This window comes from Metopolophium dirhodum, chromosome 1 (genome assembly GCF_019925205.1).
Source record: "Metopolophium dirhodum isolate CAU chromosome 1, ASM1992520v1, whole genome shotgun sequence".
NCBI lineage: Eukaryota > Metazoa > Arthropoda > Insecta > Hemiptera > Aphididae > Metopolophium > Metopolophium dirhodum.
In genome coordinates this window covers 146,181,208-146,207,902 of record NC_083560.1, presented here as the reverse complement: position 1 = coordinate 146,207,902, position 26,695 = coordinate 146,181,208, and the positions used below count along the sequence as shown (strand labels likewise).

Below are 26,695 nucleotides of genomic sequence, written 5' to 3'. Positions count from 1 at the left end.
TAGCATGTATTGGCGTAATTAACATGGTGATGGAATAAGAAATATATTAATCTAACTTATTCAAAATATAATTAACATGGTAACAGAAAATAAAATATAGTAAACACCACTATTTTATCATATATATATATTGCACGGAAAAAAAAATATATTGTAATAGATTTTAAGAATTCATGTTATATTAAAATATTATTACACATATTATATTAACACTAAGATAAGATTATTGATGTAAACAAAAACACAAAAAAAAAGAATATATTGTTAAATCACATAAGATACTAACCTAGATAATAAGCAAAATATAAACTGTAATATTGTGGATTATAATCTGTATTTTGTCAATAATAATCAATATGGTAAAATGTACCATATAGTTAAAATGATGTATTCAATGTAAAACATAAAATGTAAACATGTAATAACTGAATGTAATGTAATAATTGATATATGTAAAATTTGTAATCATAGGAAAGTGCTTGAACTAATGGAGGAAGTTTGAGTTAATTTTTCTCATTTTAGACGATAAAAATCAACTTTTAAAGGGGGAGATGTAGTAAGCCAGTTACTACTTAACAACATCATTGTAATATAATAGTAATTATACTATACTATAGATTAGCTATACTGTAATTCGGCATAAATCGGATATTAGAAACGGAAATAGGATTTCCTACTGTTTAGCATGAGAAGACAGGCTCACTGAATAATATAATTACTCGGGGAGTCCTGTGAACGACAATATTCAAATATAAAATTATAAAATAATGGTTATTTTAATTACAACGCTGTACGCGACGATGTTCAATATAGAAATATAAAAGAGTAGAATGATTCAATCATAAATGAATCATAGATTAGCATTTTTAGCAATACGTAGAAATATAAGGAAGTCATAAAATGCGTGGGCTGGAACGATGGTCACACACATCACATCCGTGAGCCGAGATACAGTATCTATAGGCAAGGGGTACGGGGAAATTCATATATAAGGGAGCCCGAATCGGCCTGTTTTCAGACGTGTACTACCACCCATTAGTGCAAGCATCTTCACGCCACTCTGTACGAGCATATTTTGGACTTAGAAAAATTATCAACAAAATAATAGAATTCACAATAAAACAACAACTGTCTTTTATTTATTATCAACCACGACTACAACATCAAACAAATTGTCTGCGACCTGCAACTATAATATCATGGCAGCCACTTATCTACTATCAGTACTACGATAGTAGGTACCAAGCTCCCGAGTATATTACAATTGTATGTTGTCATAATATGGCTCCCACCTAGAAACATTGAACCTTCTAGGAGTCCTAAAACTCTGGTGACCACATTAATCTTTGTGTAATAGTAGTATATATTTTTATGTTCACAGTCTTTTTTTTTTTCACCGCGGTAATTTCGTAACGTTCAAGGGAGGATGTCCCCCTTGAACACAATGATTTTACCATGATAAAAATCACGGGGAGATTTTACACTCGTTGTCCACCTATTCCCCCCTCACACAAAAATATTTACCATATAGCATTTTACAGGGAGATTTCTCATTTTTTATCCACGAATTCTCCCCTTGCACAAAATATTTACTGTATTTTAAAATTACAGGGAGTTTGCACCCTAAAAATTTAGGCGTTTTGCCCCTTACTCAAAAATATTTACCGTGCACACACCAAATTTAATTTTTCCCAACAAACCTTATTATAAAACTGAAATTATAATTTTAAGTACAGAACATAAATTATGTAATTATAGATTTTTTTTACTGTTATAAATTAATTCTTAATATATTTACACAAGTTTTCTTACTTCTCTAGTAAAAGGTACATATTCTACAATACGATCATGAATTAACAAGCAATAAGCAGTTACACCTGCAAGCGAATCTGAAGCTTCAATTTCCAATTAAACATCTACTGCTGAGGCTGTGGCTGAATCGTTCTGTTTTGAAGTGTCGATAACTATAACTGGTGCGTTTGCTAGAAAAGTAGAAGGACTCAATATCGGGTTACGAATACTTTTTTTAAAGTACGATTCTTGAAACGATGTATACATATTATATAATATAGTAAAATTATTTTTCGAAAAATCTAAATTCAAATTATCGTATGGGTAAGCTATTGAGTTCAGAAATACTTTGACGTTTGTAAGATTACAATGATCAAATATACTACAATCTTTTGATAACATATTTTTACGTCCTTTTTGTAAACCGATTATGATAAATCGTGGTTTTTCTAATTTTGATCAGTTTTCAAATTCCATACAACTTTTTTAGTGGTTCCGAGTTTAGGGTATTCAAAAGTTTCAAAAGATCTAAAAGGAATAAATAAACTTTTTTCTTTTTCTATAAGTTTCAATAATTTTAGCCTTTCTTCATCGTCGACCGTTATATGTGGGACCTTCCAGACTATTTTGTTTATAACGACTTTACCTTCAGAAGCAATTACACCAGTTTTTAAACTTAAAGCATTTAAATCGCTATGACTTTGAGTTAATATTAATTCCAATCTAGAATTCACTAATATTCTTTTATAATCTTCAAACAAACCTAACCAATATTTCAATGGAATGCAAGCACTAAATTCACCTTTCTCATTTTCCGATTGCGTTGCGTTTTTAAAATTCCAACCAGAATTTTCATAACAATTATAGTTGTGTGGTGTACCAGATAAGTATCCTTTCAACGAGCTAGTAATTCCAAGAACACGTGTGCTATCTACTTCTATCCCATTGATTTCCAATCGTATTTGCTCGAAGAGGTAAGAGTAACCGTTATTAGATAGTTTCACTTTGGTAGCATCAGTAATTTTTCCTTCCAAAAAAATAAAGCTTTCATGTAGATATGGATAAACATCTGTTTGCTGGATTGATATACGTTTTTCGTCATTATTATTAAATGATGCTGTATACGGTGTGTATGAATGATATTCAATTTTTGTATTCTTAGAATCCGTTTCGTACTGTGAAGTTATATCCAAAATATCACTTTCATTCTGCTTTAATTGATAGCCTAGAGATTGCAAAATTTTTTTATTTTTCACCGTCAATTTTTTTTTTTTTTATTTGATGTTGCTGCTAGCACATTAGGCTTATGACTAGTTAAACTGATTCGAAGTAGCGGGTTTATATTGAATTTTAATCCCATCTCAAGACCCGTAACGTTTAATATGTAACACAATTGTCAATGTCTCACCAAAATTATCAATCCGATTATGATCTTGATCAACTAGCTGAACGGTTATCGTATCAATATTTGTTTTATTCAATTTGTAATATATTACATTTGGTGGTGACTGTACTACTTTCGATCCTGACCTTTCACTCGGGAAAAACTCATAAATCGAATGACTTTGAAGATGGTTGCTGAATGATCCTTGAGCTATATTGCACATTACTTTTATAGAATTAATTGTGTTTAAATTCACAGCTTTTTCTGATCTATGAAATTCATACTCCGGCTTATATTCTCGTTTTTAAAAACCCAATACAGGTGCTATGTTATGTAAAATTTCAAAGTGAAGTATTCCATTACATTTTATATATGATCTGAAATCGTTTGGATCAACCGAAATGTCAAATGTTAACTTAGCTTTGAATTTCTTATTGTAAATATTTATTTGATCCATAACCCGTTGCTTAATATCTTTAATTTCATAACATCCCTCTTCCAGTTTAATATAACACCACATACGATCATTATTATTATGGTCAACTACTTGTATAGCAAATTTATTATTATCTTTGTTGATATTCGGGAATAAATTAAATGTCTGCAAACATAACAAAGCTATTTCTGAGTCTTCCGTAAAGGTTTATAGACGAAAAATAATTCGCAGATAATATGGTTGTGTTCCCGGTTAAACTTAAAGTAATTGACTCGTACATTCCGAAATCTGAGATACAAATTTAATAATGAGACTCGTGACGTTTAATATGCAGAACAACTGTCAATGTCTCATTTAAGTTGTCGATCGGATTATTGTTTTGATCAACTAACTGTACAGTTATTGAATTAATATATGTTTTGTTTAATCTGTAATATATAAGGTTGAACGGGGATTAAATAACCTTTGTTCCTGTTCTACCGCTTGGGAAAAACTCTTATTATATCGAATGGCTTTGTAGCTGGTTGCTGAATGACCCATGTGCTATACTGGGTGTCCCACTGAGATCTGACAAATTAAATAACTTTTGTTCTAATTAATATTTTTGAAAATTTTCTTTTAAATATAATTCATAGACTATTGCGCTATATTTTTAGCATACATTTTTTATTTTTTATTTTTTAATACTGAAAATAAAAAACTTAAAAACTGATAAAAAAAATTTCCAAAATATCCAAAATAGCCAATTTGTAAATCTGATTTTCAGAAAAATTTATATCGTAAAAACATTTATTTAAGTCAAGTGGCTGATTTTTTACCATTTTTTTAAATATCAATATTCTTGTTAAGTAATATACGATCTAGTTTATGTTAGAAACATTATAATTTCAAAAAATATAAATCATTTTGAAATTATTTTATATGAACATTTTGAAATAGGTGCATGTTAAAATCTAACTATTTTTTTTATTGTATTTATTATAATAATAAGTTGTGTACTGGTGTATAAACTATATTAATACAATAATACCCGCAATTATTGATTAAATAATTCATGTGCTTATTTCTAGAAATGTATAATACTATTTTTACAATTAATGTTAGCGTTTATATTTTTCATTTTAAATAATCCGTTGGCAGAATACGGTTATTTCAAATAATAAGAGACGCTACGGTATTGCGTAGCTTAATCGCGGTAGTTGTATTTATTAAAAACCAGTAGTTAAAATATTGTTCTTTTATCTGAAGATAGGCCATAAATTGTGTGCACAATAGTTTATTGTCAATGGTACTAATTGGATAGATATCAATTCTGTGGTACTCGTTTTCTAAATTACTGGAAATACATGTCATAACAGCTATAATATTATAAAAATAACCCATATTATTGATAAAGATTATATTGAATATACAATTTTATTATCATTATCAATTATTATGTTTTATCAATTGGATCAAAGTATCTATCTAAGACCGTGATATCAATTATCATTTTTAAATAATAAACAGTGATAGCGGATCAATAATCCAGATTCAAAATCAACCACATTAATTATTCTTTACATTTTATAATGAAATAATTTAATTTTAATAGTTAATTATTTATTATAAAATTGTTTACATATCGATGGTTGCACGACAAAAGGGAATAAGCGACATTAGGGTCTAAGCGACATTTGAATTATTATCGAATAGAGGAGACTTAGATGTATCATAATGTATCACTGGTACATCAGTGTGACCATTTTATAATGAGTTATTGAATTTTTAAATTTAGGATACAAACGACCGTTATGATAAGTGAATTCTAAAACACGGGTCTAAGCGACATTTTTGGGGTCCAAACGCCAATAGAAAATAATATAAGGGGACCAAGTGACGTTATGAAATTAATAATATCATTATGATACTAATTATTATGACGCAAAAAACAAGTGACAATTGCTCCAAAATTGCTAATTACAATGTCTTATGTTCAAAAAATCTCTTATCATTCTTAAAAATGAATTTGCTTTTTTTGTAATCACCTAAATTAGACGTGTCAACTAATTAATATTGAATTGTATACAGTTTGTAGTTTGTAAGATTATAATATTATAGAAGATTATAAGGTATGTACATCTACAATCCTCCAGTCTATTTAAATAGTATAATGTTAACAATAACATTATAATATTTCTGGTTCACATAACTAAGTATACTAGTTTAACTTACGATGTTATCAGAACTTGCTATTATAATCATAATAATATTTTCTATTTTTACGTAAATGTAGATAAATACTATAATTATAATATTAAATATACTAAGATGATCTAAAACAATATAATAGTTAAGTTTATTCGAAATGATTCTATCTGATATAATATTATTATGCCATTTTACATTTTATTTTCACATGGTAACTAGTATTCAATAATAACATGTTTTTAAATTAATAACACCGTACGACCTACTAATCTAATAAAAACTTTAACATAATTGTAGCATAATACTATTGTAACCGCATGTAACCTACCTATGTATATTATTATGAGTAAATGACAAAGTACCTTCAATGGAAGGCTCATTTAATCCGTATTTCAAGCCAAAAGTTCACTCATATTTTTTACTAATTGTTCTAATTATTAACTGATTGTACATTGTATTGTAAAAATTTAAAAATTTTCCTTAATAACATAATATTTATTTATTTTTTCTTATCCTATAAATTATAATATAATGATATAATATTTATTTCTATAATTATTTTATAATTAAAGTATTATCTATTTATAGTACTAAAATTTGTTATTAGGATTTTGTTCCAAATTCCTTGTTAATAATCATAAGATTTCTTTTTTGCGGAAATAGTCCTTTGTGACTACATTTATTTTAGGTATTATATTATTATTATTCTACAATTTGTTACAATAATATTGTTTGTATGATTATAGGTTTTCCTCAAATAACAAAAAAAAAAAAAATTGTAATTGTTTATAAACACCTATTTTCATTAATAATTAACCTTAATATAATTTACGCTAACTTAACAAAATCATTTTTAAACTGGAGTTGTTTTTAATTATTTGGTAATTAACTAATAACATTTTTTTCATTATTTAAACAGTTCTAAAAATGAATTCAAGAAGTAGGAAAATAGTGAAGGCCGCACTTCAACAGCCGACGTTAACAACCAACGTTAATGGAATAGTACAGTATCCTCTAAATAATAATAATGACGTATCATTTCCTGATTTCGAGCCTGATTTAGAGTACACAACATTGACAACAGTTCCTTTAGTTGAAATTGGTTTAAACAATATAATTTTCAATGAAATCATGGAACAAAAATCCGGACCAATTTTATCAGATAACCTTTCCACTTCAATCGAAAGTCAAAGTACAACAGAATGGTTACCGCGAAATTTAAATTATGAATCAGATACGTCTAGTTCTTCAAAAACTCAAAATCCTGTAAATTTTGATTTCGATAACGTTGTTGTCGATCCGGTTTCAACTGAAAACTCGATGGATTTTATACCATTGAGTATAGAGAATCAAAATACACCGAATACTGTAGAAGAAGTTCTTGTAGTGGGAATGGAGGGTGTTAGGCCTAAAAGAAAAATTAACATACGTGAAATAACTAAATTAGAGAAATCCAAAGGTGTTGGAAAAAAGCTCCAACCAAATCCGTGTGCTAACAAAAAATGTCAAAATAAGTGTAGTGAAAAGTTTGGTGAAAATGAAAGACAAATAATTTTTTCAGCATTTTGGAAACTAGCCAACCCAATTAGACAAAAAGATTATATATTAAACTGTGTGAATGAAATGCCTATAAAAAGAAAACGAGTCATTGAAAGCTCCAAAAGAAAAGTTACTAAAGAATATTCATTGCCATTTGAAAACCATAGAAAAAAAAAATGTCTTCAGTATGTTTTAAGTACCTTAAATATTACAAAAAAATTCTTAAACTATACAATAGATAATGCACTGTCACCTACAACTTCAAAAATTGATCAGCGTGGCAGGCATTCACCGAAACATAAAAAATCATATGATATTATGAAAAGTATCGATGATTTTATACAAAAACTTCCTGCGGTCAAGTCACATTATTTCCGTGCATCGACCAACAAAAAATACTTACCAGCTGAAATGGGAAATTTATCAAGACTGTATCAAGTTTACAAGTGTTACTGTGCTCAAAATAAAATAGAAATTGTTAAAAATAGTTTATTTCGAAAAATCTTTAAAAAAAAATACAATATTGGTTTTCATTGCCCAAAAAAAGATAAATGCCGATTTTGTTCAAAGTACGAGAATATTGAAAGTACACGAGAATTAACTGAAGACGAATATAAATTTAAAAAAAATCACGAAGAAGAAAAAAATGAAGTTAAAGATATGTTTCTATTTGAACAAGAAATATCAAGAGCTAATGGGAACTTCATTTGTGTAAGTTGTGACCTTCAAAAAGTGTTGAATACTCCACAAGGGCAAAATATGAACTTATATTACAGCCGGAAGTATTCTATGTTTAATCTAACCATCTATGAATCGGGCTCACAGAACGCATTAGCATATTTATGGGGTGAGACTACCGGAGCACGCGGTTGCAATGAAATTGTTACTTGTGTGTATAAATATCTATTGGACTTAGATGAAAAAGGTATTTATAAATCAGTTTCTTTTTTTTGCGACTCGTGTAGTGGACAAAATAAAAACCGTGCTATGTTAGCCATGATACATTCTACACATTTTGAATTCATTGAAGAAATTAAAATTACTTTTCTCCTACCTGGTCATTAGGGTGGTCCTTACTTATAAGAGAAGAAAAAAAAAATTGTTTTTTTTTATGCAGGACCCTACCATTTTTTAAATTGTTACGAGAAAATAATTTGTGGTGAATTGGGTTATGATGACTTATGTCCTTCCCATGCCGCAAGAGGGGTGAAAAATGATCAAAGAGGGTAGTTTTATGGTTTTTCCGATTTAACTCAAAAACTATTGACTTTTTCGTAAAAATGTATAGAGCTTTTTTTATAGCCTTATTTACTTTCTATAAAAAAGTATAAATTAAAATTTCTTGTAAATCTAGTATTTCTGCACGAAAATAGCAAAATGTAATTTATTTGAATCATTAGGTACAATTGATTTTATTACGGTTATTTTATTATATTTTTTAATTATTTAAGTATACCATTAAATATCTTAAAGAAATGTATGTAACATTTAATTTTCTAAAAAAAAATGTTATTTATAAGTTTTTATTGGATCAGCTAGTTCAATGTTATACTTGAATGTATGTAATTTTAAGCTAAAACGAAACAAACAATTACCGCTGTCACGATCTCGTGTATTTGATATTGCCAATCTACAGTTATTATTATTATTACCCAATAGACATTTTTATCTCTAAATAGTAAAGAATAATCTAATAATATAAAATATCAGTGAATCAGAATATTGTTATCGAATAATCACTAGCGATTATTAGCTATATAATTCGTTTACAATCGGCAATCGACTGCGCACGCCGCACAGCTTATGCCATAAATTGTTATCTTAGTTTTATTTGATGTAATTTGTAGACGATCACTATTAGTGTGTTAGTTGTCAATAAGTTTTTGGTGGACGATATTGTGTCAAATAACATAAAATGCGGCGACAAAATATTCATTTAATCGGTCCAACAAAAAATCAAATATTAGGTAGCAAACTTCCTTCATTAAGGGACTGCTTGAAATTATTATTTTATAATATGAGATTCATAAATATGACTCTATCAGAAAGTTCCAATTTGGTAATCGATGAATGTATAATTTTCTGGAAAAAGGCCCGTATCCCAACAAAAGATAAAGCTGATTGTGTGAAGAATTTAAAAAAAAAATACGAATTATGGCGCAATCTTGAAAAGAGTAAACATCGCGAAAATGAAAGTTACAAATCAAAAGTTCAAGAGTTTGAAGAAGATTTGGATAAACTATTCGACATAGCTCATTCTAATGCTTTAAAATTAATGAAAATTGAGGTCGACAAAGCATTTTTAATTGCTCAGCGAAATCCCGGTCGTCCAGGTTGCATGTTAGGAGTAGATATGAATCAAACAAATAAAGAAAAAAGAAAAAATGTAAGAATAGAAACGGAAATTGCAAAAAAAAAGAAATACAATTCTCAAATTTCAGAATCCGCCACAGGTAATTATTAATTAAAATTCCTTAAAAATGACTTATAAAATTATTTAAGTATAAATATTTTAGTTGAGATACCAACATATTATTCAAGTTCAGATGAATCCGAAAATGTTAGCGAGGAAAGTGATGTTCATTCAGATAACCGTTGTCCTGGCCCATCTGGATCCAAAAGGGCCAATAAATCAATAATGACACCACGGCTTTGTGCAGCATTAGATAAGTGCAAGGTAAGTAAATATTGATGTAGGTAAATTAATATTATATATTTATGGTTTTGGTTACGCGAACTTAAAAAAAACGTTATTATGCAACACATTAACAACTGTATTTTAAGATTTTGATTCAATATTATTGAGATTAGGTCAGGTTAGGTCAGCCGTAAAATAGTATTTGGGACATATGTGTTAAACATACAAATTCAATATTAGTTTAAAACAATTTTTCTAGATAAACGTATTGAATTTATATTTTTTTATATTTTCAAGGTTAGTGATCGGGATGCTGTACATTTATTGTCAGCATTTATTGAAAGTGTTTCTTTGGACCCGGCTCTTTTTGTAATCAACCGAACATCTATAAAAAATGCACGACAAAGTGTTAGAGAAGAAAACGCGGAAAATGTGCGGTCAGATTTTTTAAATTTGAATGTAGATTTTGCCATTGTTCACTGGGATGGTAAAATACTTCCCGTTTTTGGAGGATACGGAAAAGTCGATCGTTTGCCTATAATTGTAACAGGTCCTAATTTTGAGCAACTTCTTGGCGTTCCCCAAATCCCATCTGGTACAGGATTAGAAATGTCATCTGCTATATTCGATACTCTTGAAAAATGGTCATTACTTGATAAAGTTCAGGGATTTGTATTTGACACGACGTCTTCAAATACAGGGAGACTCAATGGAGCTTGTGCTCTGCTAGAACAACGACTGGGAAGAGATGTTCTTCACTTAGCATGTCGTCATCATATTTTTGAGTTGATTCTTCAAGCAGCTATAGTTGAATCAAAGTTACATATATCATCCGGACCGGATATTGCAGTTTTTATGCGTTTTAAGAATGCATGGAATGGAATAAACACCAAAAATATTTTTGTATGGAGCTCAGATGAAAAATTAAAAAATATTTTGTCACCAGTGCGTCAAAATATTTTGTCTTTTTGTTTGAAAATGCTAGAAGAAAAACAACCAAGAGATGACTATGAAGAATTTTTAAAACTTGTAATTATTACACTTGGTGAAACACCACCAGGTGGAATAATAATTCGTAAGCCTGGTGCATGTCATCAAGCCAGGTGGATGGCTAAAGTAATTTATTGTTTGAAGATCTTTTTGCTAAGATTAGAATTAAAGTTGACAAAAACCGAAGAAAATGCAATCTGCCGAGTCTCTGCGTTCATTATAAAAATTTATATCAAGTCATGGTTTACGGCAACGAATGTAAGTGAGGCCCCTTTAAACGATATTGATTTAATAGGTAGATTATTTGAATATTCGATTGATGATGAGCATATAGCTACATCATGCTGTGAGAGTTCGTCGCTTTTTAGAGCTCCGAAAACCACCCATGACGAAAGGGGAACACTTTCGTCATGACCTGTGAGCCGCACCGCGTGAGACCCGAGGGTCAAGTCGGTGGAACTCACAGGCTTTGATACACGCAACTACAAATGAATGTAGAGGATTTATGTTGGGAGAGAAAAAAAAATATGAGTTAATTAAAATAAATAATAATAGTATTAGGGTAAGTATGTGGGTATATTTTACATATCGGTTATAAAATAATAATATAAGGGCACATGGCAAATACAATAAGTATATAATGGCACATGGCAAATACAATAAGTATATAATGGCACATGGCAAATACAATAAATATAAAAGTTTGGCGCATACTTCCCCGGCCCACGGGAGGCGACACGCCATATTAATCATGGTATGTCCTCACAGGGTTACCGGGAAAGCGTGCGGGGTTTACATTAGTCGGGAAACAGGGGGAATACATTTTGTAGGGAATTGTCTTGCGACGCCTCCTCCGGCACACACGTTATACGAACGTGAATTTCGCATAACGTGTGGCCCACGTGTTGGTAAAGGGGGGGAATAAGGGGAAAGATATGACATATTACGACTGGTTGACTGCGTGGTTGACGTGGTTGACGTGTCCGCTCCGGCCGCCGCCCGGGCCCTCGTGGTTAGTCTTAGCCCATCATTTTGTTGTGGACAGCGTGGTTGACTCTTTTAAGACGGATCCGGGTCGATGCCAGGTGGAATCGGCAGACAGGCTGTGTCGGCAGACGAAAATTGTATCGGCGGACGAAAACTGTGTCGGCAGACGATAAGTTGTGTCGGCAGACGATAAGTCGTGTCGGCAGACGATAAGTGCCTTAAGTGGTGACCAGTCGACAGACAGAAAGGAATTTTAATAGCCAGCGATGAGATGGTGAGCTGATCGTCCGGCCGTTGCTGGTGTCGTAGCTTTTTTCGTGGTAGTAGGGTGGATCAGTGTCGTCGTTTTGCGGGATTGTACATATTATCGTGGGAGTACAGTATTGTCTGCGGGCCGTACCGGCGGACGCGACGAAAGCGCCGGAGGCGACGGGTGACGGGCAACCGCGACACGTCGGCGACGGACACTGCATGATGACGGGGGGATCGGGGAGCATTTATTGCATAACACTGCGGTCGTTTGTGCATTAGCGCGCGATATCTACTTTTATTACTAATGGTTATAAGAATAACGGTGCGTTGACTTGTCAACAACGTGAGCAATAGGTATGTTCAGGGATGGTTATCATAATTTATGAGGCTGAAAATTCCGTGACGTTACATAACCCCCCCAACAAGTTGTTGAAGTTGTTACGTAAGTCGGAACTGAAAACCACTTGTTGTAAGAGAAAGGCAGGGGATTTTCTGGGGACCATAGACAAATAATACTTAGGGAATGTTATAGTTTGAAACAGGGATATAGTATATAGTAATGAATATCAATTAAATAATAATAAAGTGATACATAATTAATTAGGGTACTGACATCATAATAATAGATTTGAGCTATCACAATGTAATATAATAAAGTTGCAACACTATCAGTGTATAATATAAGACCTACACGGGAGTGTATACCACAATATATAAAAAAACCTACCAATTATAATGACCTGACTAGTCCAGGGATGATGATACTACCAATATATAATAATGTATTACACATAAAAAAAAACTAACAGGGGAATCGGGAACATAGGGACTCTAGATCTGTCTATGCCTTTACTGGGGTCACGACAGAAATAGGTACGACTACACTATGGGGACTTAGTGTAGAAGGGAGAAGACAAAAAAAATAAAAATAAAACTGTTGTGTACAGGCAAGACAACGAGGGTCTTGCACTGCGTGAGTTACTCTGGACATTTTACTTTACACACATGGCAAGCCATGGTGGGACCTATCATTATTAAGGGGGGGCTATCAAGAATGTTCCTGCATGTTGTGGTGAAAGAGCGGTCAAGAGGCGAGGTCTGGTGGCTCCTTTACCCCCTTACGGGAAGTCACCCTCCAGATCATCGGGCCGCGGGTCAATGGTGGTAAGTGTGGCCCGGGGCCCCCTACTTAAACGCGCACAGGGACAGCTGGGTTTTACGCCAGCCGTATGTGAACGCGTAGGAGACTACCCGCTAAGCCCCAACGGCAACCACACCAGGCCAACCAAGCCCGGACACTCACTGGGACGGAGCGTCACCACAACACCGGTCAAATTAAAAGAAGAGTGTCTCAGACTCTTTGCCGGACAGAGAGTAGTATCAGTACTCCCTGTACGACGGGGGCCCTACCGAGCTGGGGGGACAACGAATTCGAAAGAAGATTTACAAGAGACAGAAATAGGCGGGGTAGTAAGGGGAAAAGGGGGGGAGAACGCGGAAGTAAACGAATTAAATGACCCGGACCTACGAATATCATTCGTACAACTGTGTTACACAGTTGTGCTGAGCGGAGTCTCGCTCACGGTGGATACACCGTGTCAGGCAGGGTATACCGCATTTTAACCCCCCATTTGCTATGGAGTCCCAGGGACAATTCGGATCACCTGATGGGGATACGAATATCCTTGATTTGATTAAAAAAAAAAACTGTAGGTTAAGTTATTGGATTATTAAACTGAAACTGACTTTTGATATTAAATTTGAATAGAGATTGTACTTTAAATTTGTTGTTGTTCGAATGAGATATTTTGAAAGAGAGGGATTATGTCGGGGGGAATGGGGGGTGGCAGAGTGTAATGGAGAATGACAGGGGAGTCTTTAAGGGGTTGGTCATCTCGACCGAGGGGGTGACGAGAGAGGGTGTCGATAGGGTTATCTTTACCGGGGCAATGATGGATTTGGAGATTGAACTCTTGGAGGGCAAGAGTCCAACGGGTCAGACGATTATTTTTTAATTTACAGGAGAATAAGAATGTTAATGCTTTATGGTCGGTGAATATTTTAATGGGGTGTCCTAGGATATAGATTCTGAATTTTTGGCAAGCAAAGAGAATCCCCAACAGCTCCAGCTCGGTCACCGTATAGTTCCTTTCGGCCCCACAAAGTGACCTACTGGCAAATGAAAGGGTGTTCCTTTGGCCGTCGTTGTCAATTTGGAATAATTCGGCGCCGAGTCCTACATAGGAAGCATCGGTTTGAATACAGAAAGGGGCATTGAAATTTGGGTGAGTGAGAGATATTTGAAGGGAGAAAGCAGTTTTAATTTTTTGAAAATCGATTTTATTTTGTTCTGTGAATGTCCAGGGAGTGTCTTTACAAATTAAATTTGAGAGGGGGTGTAAGAGAGAAGAATGATTTTGTGAGAATTTACGATAGAAGTTGCAGAAGCCAAAAAATGATTGGAGGTCCTTTTTATTACGGGGTTCGGGAAAATTTTGAAGGGCTTTAACTTTGTCCGGGTCCATTATCATACCTTTGGGGGATATCAAATGTCCGAGGAATTTAATTTTTTTTTTATTGAAATGGCATTTTTTATATTTAAGTGTGAGACCTGCTTGGGCAATTTTGTGAAAAATCCACTCAAGGGTGTTGAGGTGATCTTCAAATGAAGGGGATGAGAGGAGAATATCATCAACATAAGTATGAATGTCATTTGGGGATGGACAGGGTATTGAATAATTATTTAAGGCGGCTTCAAGTCCTTTGCCGAAAGCGGCATTAGAAATGTTCAGACCAAACGGGACAACGCAGAACTGGTACGACCTGCCGTCATACAAAAAACTGGTGTACTGTCGTACCGAGGGGTCAAGGGGAATCTGCCAATATCCAGAAGAGAAATCGAGGGAGGAGAAAAAAGATTTATTATTAAATTTGGCTAGGATATCATCAATGGGTGGAGAAGCGTCTCGAGTGGGGAGAATAATCGTATTTAATTTACGGGCATCTAAACATAAACGTATCGAGCCGTCGGTCTTGATGACAGTGACCAAAGGATTATTATATGGTGAGTCTGATCGTTCGATCACCCCCCATTGAATCATTTTATCAATCTCTTGTTGTACCGCCGGGCGTACCAGGCGGAAACAATTTTAATATTTAATTTATACAGTGAAAGCAATATAATAAATTTTTTTTTTGTAGGGAAATAACTTAGTGATTTTTTGGTAAAATAAACAATTTAATAGAGGGGAAACAACTTAATCTTCTTGGTAATTGAATTTTATGAGCTTTTTTGCAAGAGAAAAGAAATAATTAGATTTTTTTTTTTTTTTTGTATTAATATTTAATTTATTATTTTAATAGAGAATATGACAATTTAGTTTATAATAAGTTTTCAGTAATGGATTTTTGTGCCTACCAAGAATAATATATTTTAATTTAATTTATAATAATAATGTGGTTTCACGCATGACAACCAACAGATTTAAGTTAATGTATATAATTTTTTGACCATGGGGTCTTGACAAAATATAAGTAATAATAATATAAAATTGACCATGTGGTCTGGGGAAAAAACAAGAGTTATCGCGCCCTAAGCAGAAACGAACCTAACAGTGTTATGCATGGGAGGAAAAAACGGGTCCAGGGAACATAACAGGGGGGGTTTACAAGGGGAAAAATATTAAAATCATACCAAAGGGAGATAGACGGGTCGTTGCAGTGTCCGGAACTTCGATGCCGCAGCTATCCGCCAAGCCGTCACCGACAAACGCCTCAGCCGCATCCAGAACCAGCACACACCCGCAGGAACAATTTCTGTAAAAAGCATGTTGGATAACAATTGTGTATGGGGGGAAAACATAATAAAAATAATAATAATTTAATTTTACCTTGGTAGGGCATCATTTTGCCATATTTAGTTGTTACAATATATTTTTTTTTTTTCTTACCACAGGTAAAGTGAGAATTTTAATTTTACCTTTCTCTTGCACAAGAGTAATAGAGTAAAAAAAAATTAATTTTAATTGAAAAAATGTGTGGGTTTGGGGGAAAGTTGCTAAGAGGGACGTGAGGGATTGATTTAAGATGTTTAATTATTATAGGGGACTTTTAGATTTGGAGATGGAAATAGATGAAAATTTGCCATGTGTTTGCCATATTTATTTTGTTAATTATTAAGTTTTTATAAATGAATTTTGCCATTTTTGAAGAGATTTTATTATTTAAATTTTAGTTATTTTTACGGGGCAAAGAGAAGAGAGAGAGAAAAAAAAAACAGTTTATGAATTATAAGGGGAATTTTAGGACAAGTCCTGTCACGGTCGCCATATGTGAGAGTTCGTCGCTTTTTAGAGCTCCGAAAACCACCCATGACGAAAGGGGAACACTTTCGTCATGACCTGTGAGCCGCACCGCGTGAGACCCGAGGGTCAAGTCGGTGGAACTCACAGGCTTTGATACACGCAACTACAAATGAATGTAGAGGATTTATGTTGGGAGAGAAAAAAAAATATGAGTTAATTAAAATAAATAATAATAGTATTAGGGTAAGTATGTGGGTATATTTTACATATCGGTTATAAAATAATAATATAAGGGCACATGGCAAATACAATAAGTATATAATGGCACATGGCAAATACAATAAGTATATAATGGCACATGGCAAATACAATAAATATAAAAGTTTGGCGCATACTTCCCCGGCCCACGGGAGGCGACACGCCATATTAATCATAGTAGTATACATTTGTATGTTCACAGTCTACTTTTTATGTCACCACGGTAATTTCACACCGTTCAAGGGAGGATGTCCCCCTTGGACACAATAATTTTACCGTGTAAAAATTATGAAGAATTAAGAATTTGTACACTTTTTACACGGTAATTTCACACCGTTCAAGGGAGGATGTCCCCCTTGGACACAATAATTTTACCGTGTAAAAATTATGAAGAGTTTGCACACTCAAAGTCAGTTTTGTCCAAATATTTACAGTGTACATGCTAAATGGTTTTTTTCTCAACAAACCTTATTACTAAAATGGAATAATTATTTAAAATACAGAACACAAGCCTTATTATAAAACTGAAATTATAATTACTAAATATTACTATATATTCACATTTTTTTTTCATTTAGGTTGGTTTCACTGTAATTTATCTAATTAATGAATGTCTATATTTTTTTTTAATTTATATACTTTTGAGTTATAAGCTAATCGTTTTTTATATTCAGTCGTCAATGATCCGCCGTTTACTCAAGTTGTGTCTCATTTTACTTTATTTTCTTAAAATTTCATTAAATTGTTTTACAATTTATAAATTTTTTTCAAAAATGAACTTTCAAAAATGTTCAAATGATTTTCAATCATTAGTTTATCGTATACGAAATAATCCGGCTGCAGTTCATCCAGAATTTTCTTCGTTTTCATCAAGATTTAAAACATTCAAATTATTCCCAAAAAATACTTTTCAAAATAAATATACATTGTCTGAATGTGGCTTAAAATATTCAGGAGTGGATGATGTTGTAGAATGCTTTTGTTGCGGACTTATTCTTCATAACTGGGAAAGGCTGGACGATCCATGGATTGAACATTGCAGATTCAGCCCAAGGTGTTTATATGTGTTATTAATGAAAGGTAATCAATATGTTCAAAACATATTAAGTAAATATTGTAAAACCGAACATATTTGTAATTGTGAAACTGGGTCATACGATACCGTTTGTTAATCATGTTTTTTTATTATATTATGTTATAGTAAATGAAAATAAATGTTGATTTTTTAAAACAACTTATATGTGTTAATATTTGATTTAATATCTCGTGAACGTATAGCCTAGTGGGTTAGCGCGTGTAGCAATAATTTAAATGTTTTCAGGTAACAGGTAAGTATATGTAATTCTCCCCTCTACTACATGCAGTAGCCGACTATGCTATACGTTCACATTTTTTGCATTTTTTTTTTTTTTATCTATCAAGTTTAGTATATAATACGCTTGCAAAGTAAAAACGCTTTCAGTTCAAAGTATATCCCTCATCGGTTATATTACATCAAATTTTTAAAAAAAATAATTACGTTTATAGTTTAAAGGTTTTTTAATTATTAAAAAGAAAAGAACTTTAATTTGTTATGGGTCTACCGGTAATTGTGTCAAAATCGGTATTTGACATACGTCCATTTGGTAAGAAGAGTGTTACGGTTGGACTATTAATCAGCAAACAAATTTCAATTATTGTGTTATTAGAGTGTAAGTTAACGAAAAAAATTATTACATTAAATTTAGAGCAATGGTGTACGCTCATGTCTGAATCTAATTACATTTCAATTACTAACAACTTACATACCAGGTGTAGACGTGTAAAAATTACTGAGAACTTTACATATTCAATTAATGTGAAGCAGAGTTCAATAACCTTGCATATAAATGATGATTATATTACACTCTCGCATATAGATTTCTGCAGACTAAAACAACTTCAACATTGTGTCGACCTTTATATCGCAGAAAAACAGAAACGTCTACCGAGTTTTCAAACAACATTCGATGCAGCTTACGAACTGATTAAAAACGATGTCCGTGGTTTGCCCATCAGTTGCCAGAGAAACGAATTCACAAACCAGTATATACAGAACTATGATTTTAGTTATTATTCTCATCTACAAAACGATGACACTTCATTTTTGTATGAGATTTTACAATTTCATTTTAATGTAATGTCTGACATGATTTTACAGGACTTAATAGTATGATATAATACAAATTCATTTATATTTATGTATTGTTTTTTTATTAAATAAATAAAAATATTTTTATACTACATTTTTTTTTTTTTCATGCGGCTAATTTATTTCTTATTGTACGACGTTCCGGGTCTTTCAAAATTACATCAAATATAACCTGCATGGTCTCGTTTAAACTTGTATTGAGAGTCTGATCTTTTGACTTGTCCGATGTCGTCACCTTGACAGATGCCTCAGAGTGTCGCCACCTGCAACATAAATTAATTATTCAATCAGTTTGGCAGTGAATAAAAACTAATGATTTTTTTCATTTAGCAATAGTTTTTTAATTAAAAAATAAACCAAAGTCTAGTCTTTACCTTTCCTTTGTTGGGACGTTGTGTATATTCGCACACTTGTAATGTGTTATCGTCCAATAATCCGTCGGCTTTTCGTCTGGATTAAATTGGCTTTTGATGGTAGCCAAACCATCTCCCTGACGAAAAGTGACAGAATTAAAAATCTCTTCATCAAATTCTTCCGCCCGCAATTTCTCTTCGAGAATTTCTCTGTATGATGAACTCTAAAAAAAAAAAACAAATAAATAAATTCATGCCATAATTCATAACCTTAGAATATTAGATAAAGTATTAATATGATAAATTATTATTTATCTTACTGTTTTCATCTGTTTTTTTTTGTTTTTTTTGTCTACTGTTTTTTCAGCCCCTCTTTTTAACGATGTTTTGACCTGCTTTGAAGTAGAAGGCTTTTTTGTGTCCAGGGACTCAAATTCGTTCTATAAAACATAAACTAAGGTGAATAACTATAAATGTATGAGTGGCTTACAGCCGATCTCTAAAACAATATTGAGCAACGTTACAGTCACACTCTAATTATTATTTAATTTTAATATTATGTTTAAAATAAAGTTATAATCAACCACGAATTTATTATAACCATAGCGTTGAGTAGTTTTACGACTGACCTCCAATTTGCTTTAGTTATTAAAGTGATTCAATTACTAACCTCTGATCCGGAATCGATGATCGAAGTTCTGTAAGACATCTTGAAGCTGAATTGTTATAGATGATGAAGAAGTTCTAGTTGCTGAATGTTGACTGTAATATTGCTGTTAATACGCTAGCCTTATATACTGTAATGTTTCCACTACCATAGATACTTTGAAATGTGGAATATTCATAGCAATGTTCATTAAACCAGCCAACGCCCTTAATTTGTCCTCTTATTAATATCAGTTTTATTCCGCCAACGGTCTTATACGACCTCCTATCGATACTAGTTTTTATTCGGACAACGCCCAGTTTTATTCCGCCAACGGTCTTATACGACCTCCTATCGATACTAGTTTTTATTCGGACAACGCCCTAAAATTTGACCTAGCTATTTTTAAATGAATATTCCGGACTACGGTCAACACCAATACATACATTATATATTATAATTACTATTACTACAAAATAACTTAGTTGTTTTTAAAATTAATATTACATGAACAGGTCATACGATTTCTTCGAATAGAATGTAAGTTTTAAACGATAACTAGGAAAGTAGGAGATGATTCTCGACTATATAACGCAGCATTTGATAGTCAAACGATATCAGTCCAGCTTGTGTTCTCTACCAGCAACAACAAGCGGCAGTCATTCACCATCGAATATTGAAAATACTTCAATCCTACCAAGTTTACCAGTCCAGCATCGACATCATCAATAAGGGTTCATCACTCAACATTGGAAAATACTTCAAACCTACATAGTTTACCAGTCCAACACCGGCATCATCAACAGTCATTCGTCTCTAAACATTAGAAAATACTTTAATGTAAGTACCTATTTATTTCATTATTTATATATTTAAAAAAAAAAAAAAATCATCTTATCGAATCTAAAACTCCACATCTTTACTAGTTTTTAAACGAAAAATAATACACGATAGCAAAAAACATAACATAACATAAGCGTTTAGGGAAGTGGTTATAAGTGGTTATAATGAACCGATATTCAATAGTTTTATTAGTAATTTTAATATTAAATGTACAAGGTTTTTATAATTAATTTTTTTTTTTAAATTTAAAAGGTTGATTAATTAAAATATCTATGTTTATCATGTTGTATATTAAATGGTTAAAAAAATGTTAGAAAGTTGAAATAAGTTGAAAAAAAACAAGTGTATACAGTATGTATATGATTATAATTATATGAATAACATAATATAAAAACTTGATTATTATAATATATAAAATATAGACATATTAGCTTACATTAAATTATTCACTATGCTGACTGATATATTATAGTCATTTTAACTACCATAATGTATATTTAATGATTAAAAAATGCTAAAAAGTAGGGATACGTTTAAAAACAAGTTTGTATTCCGTATACAGTTTGTAAATGATTATATTTATTGAATAACATGATATAAAACTTGATTATCAGCTAACTTTAAATTATATCCAATGCTAGTTGATATAGGAACCAGTTTCTAATTATCAGATTTTTTTTTTTTTAACATATTTCTTTATATATATTAGTTCTAACATTTTTTTAACCATTTTAAATAATGAATTCTCACAATGATATTTTAAACGAAATAGACTATTATAAACAAATGATTGAAAGTTATACAGAAACGGATGAAAAAGACCATTTCATGAGAAGATGGAGACTTAAACAGAATAAAAAAAATATTAAAAATATAAAATATCAATTGTTTTTAACTAGAATAAGTCCTTCTCCTTCTCTCAATGTAACTTATATTAACGAATATTATATACATACATGTGTATTAAAAGAAAAATTGCTTTTTTTAAAAGAAGAGAAAGAAAAGATCCTTATATTTTATCGTTCTAGATGTACCGACTATTGGCAATGTATAAATAATTTTAATATGCAGATACAAAATCTTAATTATCAGTTACAGGAATTGGGTACAATCTGTTAAAAACAAAATAAGATTATATTTTTTTAATATAAAGTATTGTATTTATTATGTTTATGTTTAAAAAATAATTTGATGATAGACACATGTAAATAAATAAACATTCTAAATTAAAAGTTTTTTGTTCAATTATTTAATTGTAAATAAGCTAAATATACCAACCATACAAAAAAAATGTTTTATTTATTAATTGAAGTAAACTTAACATAATAATCACAAACTAATGTTTATAGATGATGTATAACCATAATTTATTTTAATTTGTTGATAATATTTATACATATGTGTGAATACATAAGCTAGTCTATTATTATAAGTATTATTCACTAATTAATATACACTATTTTATTTTTTTTATTACTATCAGTTAGTGTATAAAAAAAACTATGACATTTTCAGAATAAAAAAATAAAAAATAAAAAATAAAAAATGGAATCAAAATCATTTATTATGGATGAAATTAACGATGTTATCCGAAAGGCCGAGCAAATTGATCAAGCAATGGATGAGGCAGCAGTAGAATTTAAAAAAAAAATTAAAATTATTGATATAAAAATAAAAAAAGCGGGTTTAAAACAAAAAAAAATAATGAATGAAAAAAAAAAGATTGCAAATGATTATTTACATTTGCTACATACAGATAAGAAACGTGAAAAAAATATTCGAAAAGAATTATCTATATTATATGCACAGTACAATTATATGAACAATGGTTAATAGTAATTCATAATTTTCTTGTTTTCATTCATTATTTTTTCACCTCAAAACAGCTTTTTTTATTTTTTATGTTTTGTAAATATATTCTAAATGTATTAATTTATTTGAATGATATTTTAAATAAAATGATCTTTCTACATTATTATATTTTTTTTTTTTTATATATTCTATTACAGTTTCATCATGAAAAGACAAACGGTGAGAAAATGCCAGCGGACAATTTCTACTGATAAAGAATTATTCGAAATTGAACGATTTAAAAAATGCTCGAAAACTTTTATCATAAAAAATACATTGGATTTTATAGATTACACGCTTTTTTTTAACTATATTTCAGAGAAATTAATTTTTAAGTTAAAAGAATCGTGTAAAAATACATCTATAAAATTTAATTTAGTCGTGGATAGTGTTTACGAAAGAATTATTACACAAGAAGTACAGGATATTGCATTCAAAACTTTTAATGTTCTTGCATGTAATTCATCTAATTTTAAAAAAATACTAAACGATATGTTCAATAAATTGTTGCGGGAAGAGACAGATTTTACACAGAAAGGTTCTGGATGGACGCTTAAGGTAATAGAAACATTACAGTTGAGAATCAATATAGTGAATCCTCTTAAAGGAGGAACATATATTGATTTACCTAAGCATATTAAAGATAAAAGAGCGATTATTAATGTGAAAAATAGTGATAATAAATGTTTTAAATATGCATTATTATCCAAGTTTGATAATCGCTCTAATAAAACTAATTTTCATGAAAAATATTTTAAGATGTTAGAGTTAAAAAGTAGTTTAAATTTTAAATGTGTTGATTTTCCAACACCAATCAGTCAGATACCTAAATTTGAACGTATAAACAATATTTCAATAAATATTTATAGTTTGAATGACAAAAAAACTATTTTTCCCTTGTATGTATGTAATACCGAAAGAAATGATCATTTTGACCTATTTTTGTATAATAATGATGAAACATCGCATTATTGCTATATTCATAATTTTTCAAGATTAATCAGAAGTCAGAAAACGAAAAATTGTTCGAAGCTAATTATTTGTAAGAGATGTTTCACAACTTTTGGTACTCAACCGTGCAAAAGTAAGCTTTGGGGTGTAGAAGGATTAAATGAACATCGACGCAATTGTGGAAAGAATCCGTTGGGGAGGCTAATGTTTGAAGAGGGGGATGATGATTTCATCTATTTCAAAGGTTATAAAAAAACGCAGAGGATTCCATTTGTCATTTATGCAGATTTTGAATGTATATTAACTCCTAAACAACCTAATAAATTCATTAATAGACGTAAAAAAACAAAAAATCAGAAAACTCATGTTACACATTTACATGAAATTATGAGCTATGGGTTTTATGTAAAAGTTGACTATAGTATTATATCGAAAGAGCTGGTAAAACAGTTTGAAATTCCGACGAAAGTAATTATTTATAGAGGTAAGAAAGCTGCAAAAAAATTTATGAAAAATATGATCGATATTGGAAATGAAATTAATAAAATTTATCAAATTAATACACCGATGGACAAATTAACTGATAAAGAGGAACAACGTTTTCAAAGAACCAAGTTCTGTCAAAAATGTTCAAAACATTTTAAAAACAATAATTTGGTTAAAGTTCGAGATCACTGTCATTTTACTGGCAAATATAGGCAATGTCTCTGTCTTCAATGTAATTTCGAAATAACTAGTCCATCGTTCGTTCCAATATTCTTTCATAATTTATCTTATGATAGTCACTTCATAATTCGGGAACTAGGTTGCGATGATAAAGATATTCATATTATTCCTAATTCATCGGAAAAATATATATCCTTTAGCAAGGAAATCGCACCTAGATTTAGTATTAAATTTGTCGATACATTCCGTTTTATGAGTGAGTCGCTAAGTAAACTTGCAGCCAATTTATCTGAAGATAAGTTGAGGTTTAGAGAAACCCCTAAAAATATTTTCAATCAAATCATTAGATTTAGTTACACGGAAAGGAGTCTTCCCTTACGAATATGTCGATAGTTGGAGTAATTAGACAATGCTTTTTTACCATCAAAGCTTGAATTTTATAACTCGTTAACAGATGAACAAATTAGTGATGAAGATTATAGACATGCAAAAAATGTATGGAATACATTTGACGTAAAGACTTTGGGTGAATATAGCGATCTTTATTTAAAAACTGATGTTACCATACTAGCTGACGTGTTCGAAAATTTTAGAGACATATGTTTATCTACTCTCAGAATAGATCCTGCTCATTATATGACTGCCCCTGGATTTGCTTTTGATTGTATGCTTAAGTATACAAAGGTTAAATTAGAGAGGTTAAAGGATTATAATATGTTACTCTACTTCGAAAAATCAATCCGAGGCGGTATTTGTCAATCAACTAAAAGATATGCTAAAGCAAACATACCAAATATTGAAGGATTGGACTATAATTCGAATGAACCGATTACTTGGATTACATATCTCGACTGTGTAAATTTATATGGAAAGTCTATGTTGACAGAACTACCTTTTAAAGATTTTGAATGGGTTGATGATCTCGACATAGATGTAACTAAAATTTCTGAAGATTCTGAAGTAGGATATATATTAGAAGTTGATATCGAGTACCCTAAACATTTACATAAAACCCATAATGATTTTCCGTTTTTACCGTTTAACGAATGCCCACCGAATTCGAAAGTTGAGAAATTGTTAACTACTCTATCACCGAAAAAAAACTATATTGTACATTACAAAAATTTAAAACAAGCGATTTCTCACGGTCTTAAATTAGTAAAAATTCATCGAGCTATCCGCTTTTCACAAAAAAATGGATGGCATCATACATTGAGTTCTGTACAAAAATGAGAGCAGAAGCAAAAAATGAGTTTGAAAAAAATTTCTGGAAGTTGTTAATTAATAGCGTTTTTGGTAAATGTATGGAGAATGTCCGAGCAAGAACTTCTATAAAACTGGTTTCATCAGAAAAAAAAGCGAATAAACTAATTGACAAAAACTAGTTTTAAAGACAGAACTATATACTCTAAAAAATCTCATGGCTATTCACCAACATAAGGAAACTATTAAATTCGATAAGGCAATTTATGTGGGATTTGCAATTTTAGACGTTTCGAAAACATTTATGTACGATTTTCACTATAATGTCATGAAGAAAAGGTATGGTACTAAAATTAGTTCTTTATATTCGGATACTGATTCCTTGATATACGCTATTCAAACTACAAATTTTTTCAATGATTTAAAAAATGATTTATTACCATATTTTGATACATCTAACTATCCCAAAGACCATTATTGTTTTAGCGAATTACATAAAAGTCAGCCAGGCTTTTTCAAGGATGAATTGAAAGGAATTATACTTAAAGAATTCGTTTCATTAAGACCGAAATTATATGCGTACAAAACTGTAGACGGTACTGAGGAAAAAAAAGCAAAAGGCGTAAAGAAATATATTATTAAAAAACATATGCAATTCGAAAATTATAAGGATATACTACACGCTTTTATAAACCATTTATCTGTTAAAGATAAATTAACTCACAGGGTCATGAATTTTATCCAATCAAACAAACATGTTGTTCAATCGAAAACAATGAACAAACTTGTTCTAAGCGCTAATGACGATAAACGTTATATAAATGACGACGGGATAAATACTTTGGCTTATGGTCACTACAAACTAGATAAATTATATAATTAAAGAAAAAAAGACTTGATAAATCTCCAATCGGTATAAACAGAAAGCGCTATCAAACGGTAGTGAAGTAAATTTTTTTTTTTTTTTTGTTTTTAAAAAAATTACAAACTGAAAACAAATAATTATTTCAACTTTTTTCTGGCATTTATTATAAAAGTATTACATGTTATACATAAAAAATTATTATTTAAAAATATCTGATGATGTTATCCACGAATTTTGACTTGAATCAAAACCCAACCATTTAACAAACATTTTATTCCCAACTTTTTTCACAATACGTTCAATAAGAAAGGTGTTTGGAAAATTAGTTAATTTAATTTCCTGTTCATAAAAACCACCTAAGATTATATTGTTTGATTC

The 26,695-nt window shown here is 31.0% G+C and overlaps 4 protein-coding genes across 4 annotated transcripts; 3 read left to right on the top strand and 1 right to left on the bottom strand.

Moving 5' to 3' along the window:
* The first annotated feature begins 9,372 nt into the window (after positions 1–9,372).
* LOC132933205 (uncharacterized) lies at positions 9,373–11,382 on the top strand. Its single transcript, XM_060999519.1, has 4 exons — positions 9,373–9,793; positions 9,857–10,017; positions 10,276–10,837; positions 10,964–11,382. Exons 1-4 carry the CDS (start codon positions 9,373–9,375, stop codon positions 11,380–11,382), a joined length of 1,563 nt encoding a protein of 520 aa, XP_060855502.1.
* Positions 11,383–18,902: 7,520 nt separating this feature from the next.
* LOC132934694 (uncharacterized) lies at positions 18,903–20,119 on the bottom strand. Its single transcript, XM_061001018.1, has 4 exons — positions 19,963–20,119; positions 19,613–19,732; positions 19,314–19,516; positions 18,903–19,202 (listed from the first exon to the last, which is right to left on the bottom strand). The coding sequence occupies exons 1-4, from the start codon at positions 19,999–20,001 to the stop codon at positions 19,046–19,048; spliced, it is 519 nt and encodes a 172-aa protein (XP_060857001.1). The 5' UTR covers positions 20,002–20,119; the 3' UTR covers positions 18,903–19,045.
* A 523-nt stretch (positions 20,120–20,642) lies between these two features.
* LOC132933204 (uncharacterized) lies at positions 20,643–24,094 on the top strand. Its single transcript, XM_060999518.1, has 3 exons — positions 20,643–20,778; positions 22,791–23,920; positions 24,066–24,094. The coding sequence occupies exons 2-3, from the start codon at positions 22,798–22,800 to the stop codon at positions 24,092–24,094; spliced, it is 1,152 nt and encodes a 383-aa protein (XP_060855501.1). The 5' UTR covers positions 20,643–20,778; positions 22,791–22,797.
* Positions 24,095–24,099: 5 nt separating this feature from the next.
* LOC132933203 (uncharacterized) lies at positions 24,100–25,602 on the top strand. Its single transcript, XM_060999516.1, has 2 exons — positions 24,100–24,505; positions 24,656–25,602. Exons 1-2 carry the CDS (start codon positions 24,100–24,102, stop codon positions 25,480–25,482), a joined length of 1,233 nt encoding a protein of 410 aa, XP_060855499.1. The 3' UTR covers positions 25,483–25,602.
* Positions 25,603–26,695: the final 1,093 nt, after the last annotated feature.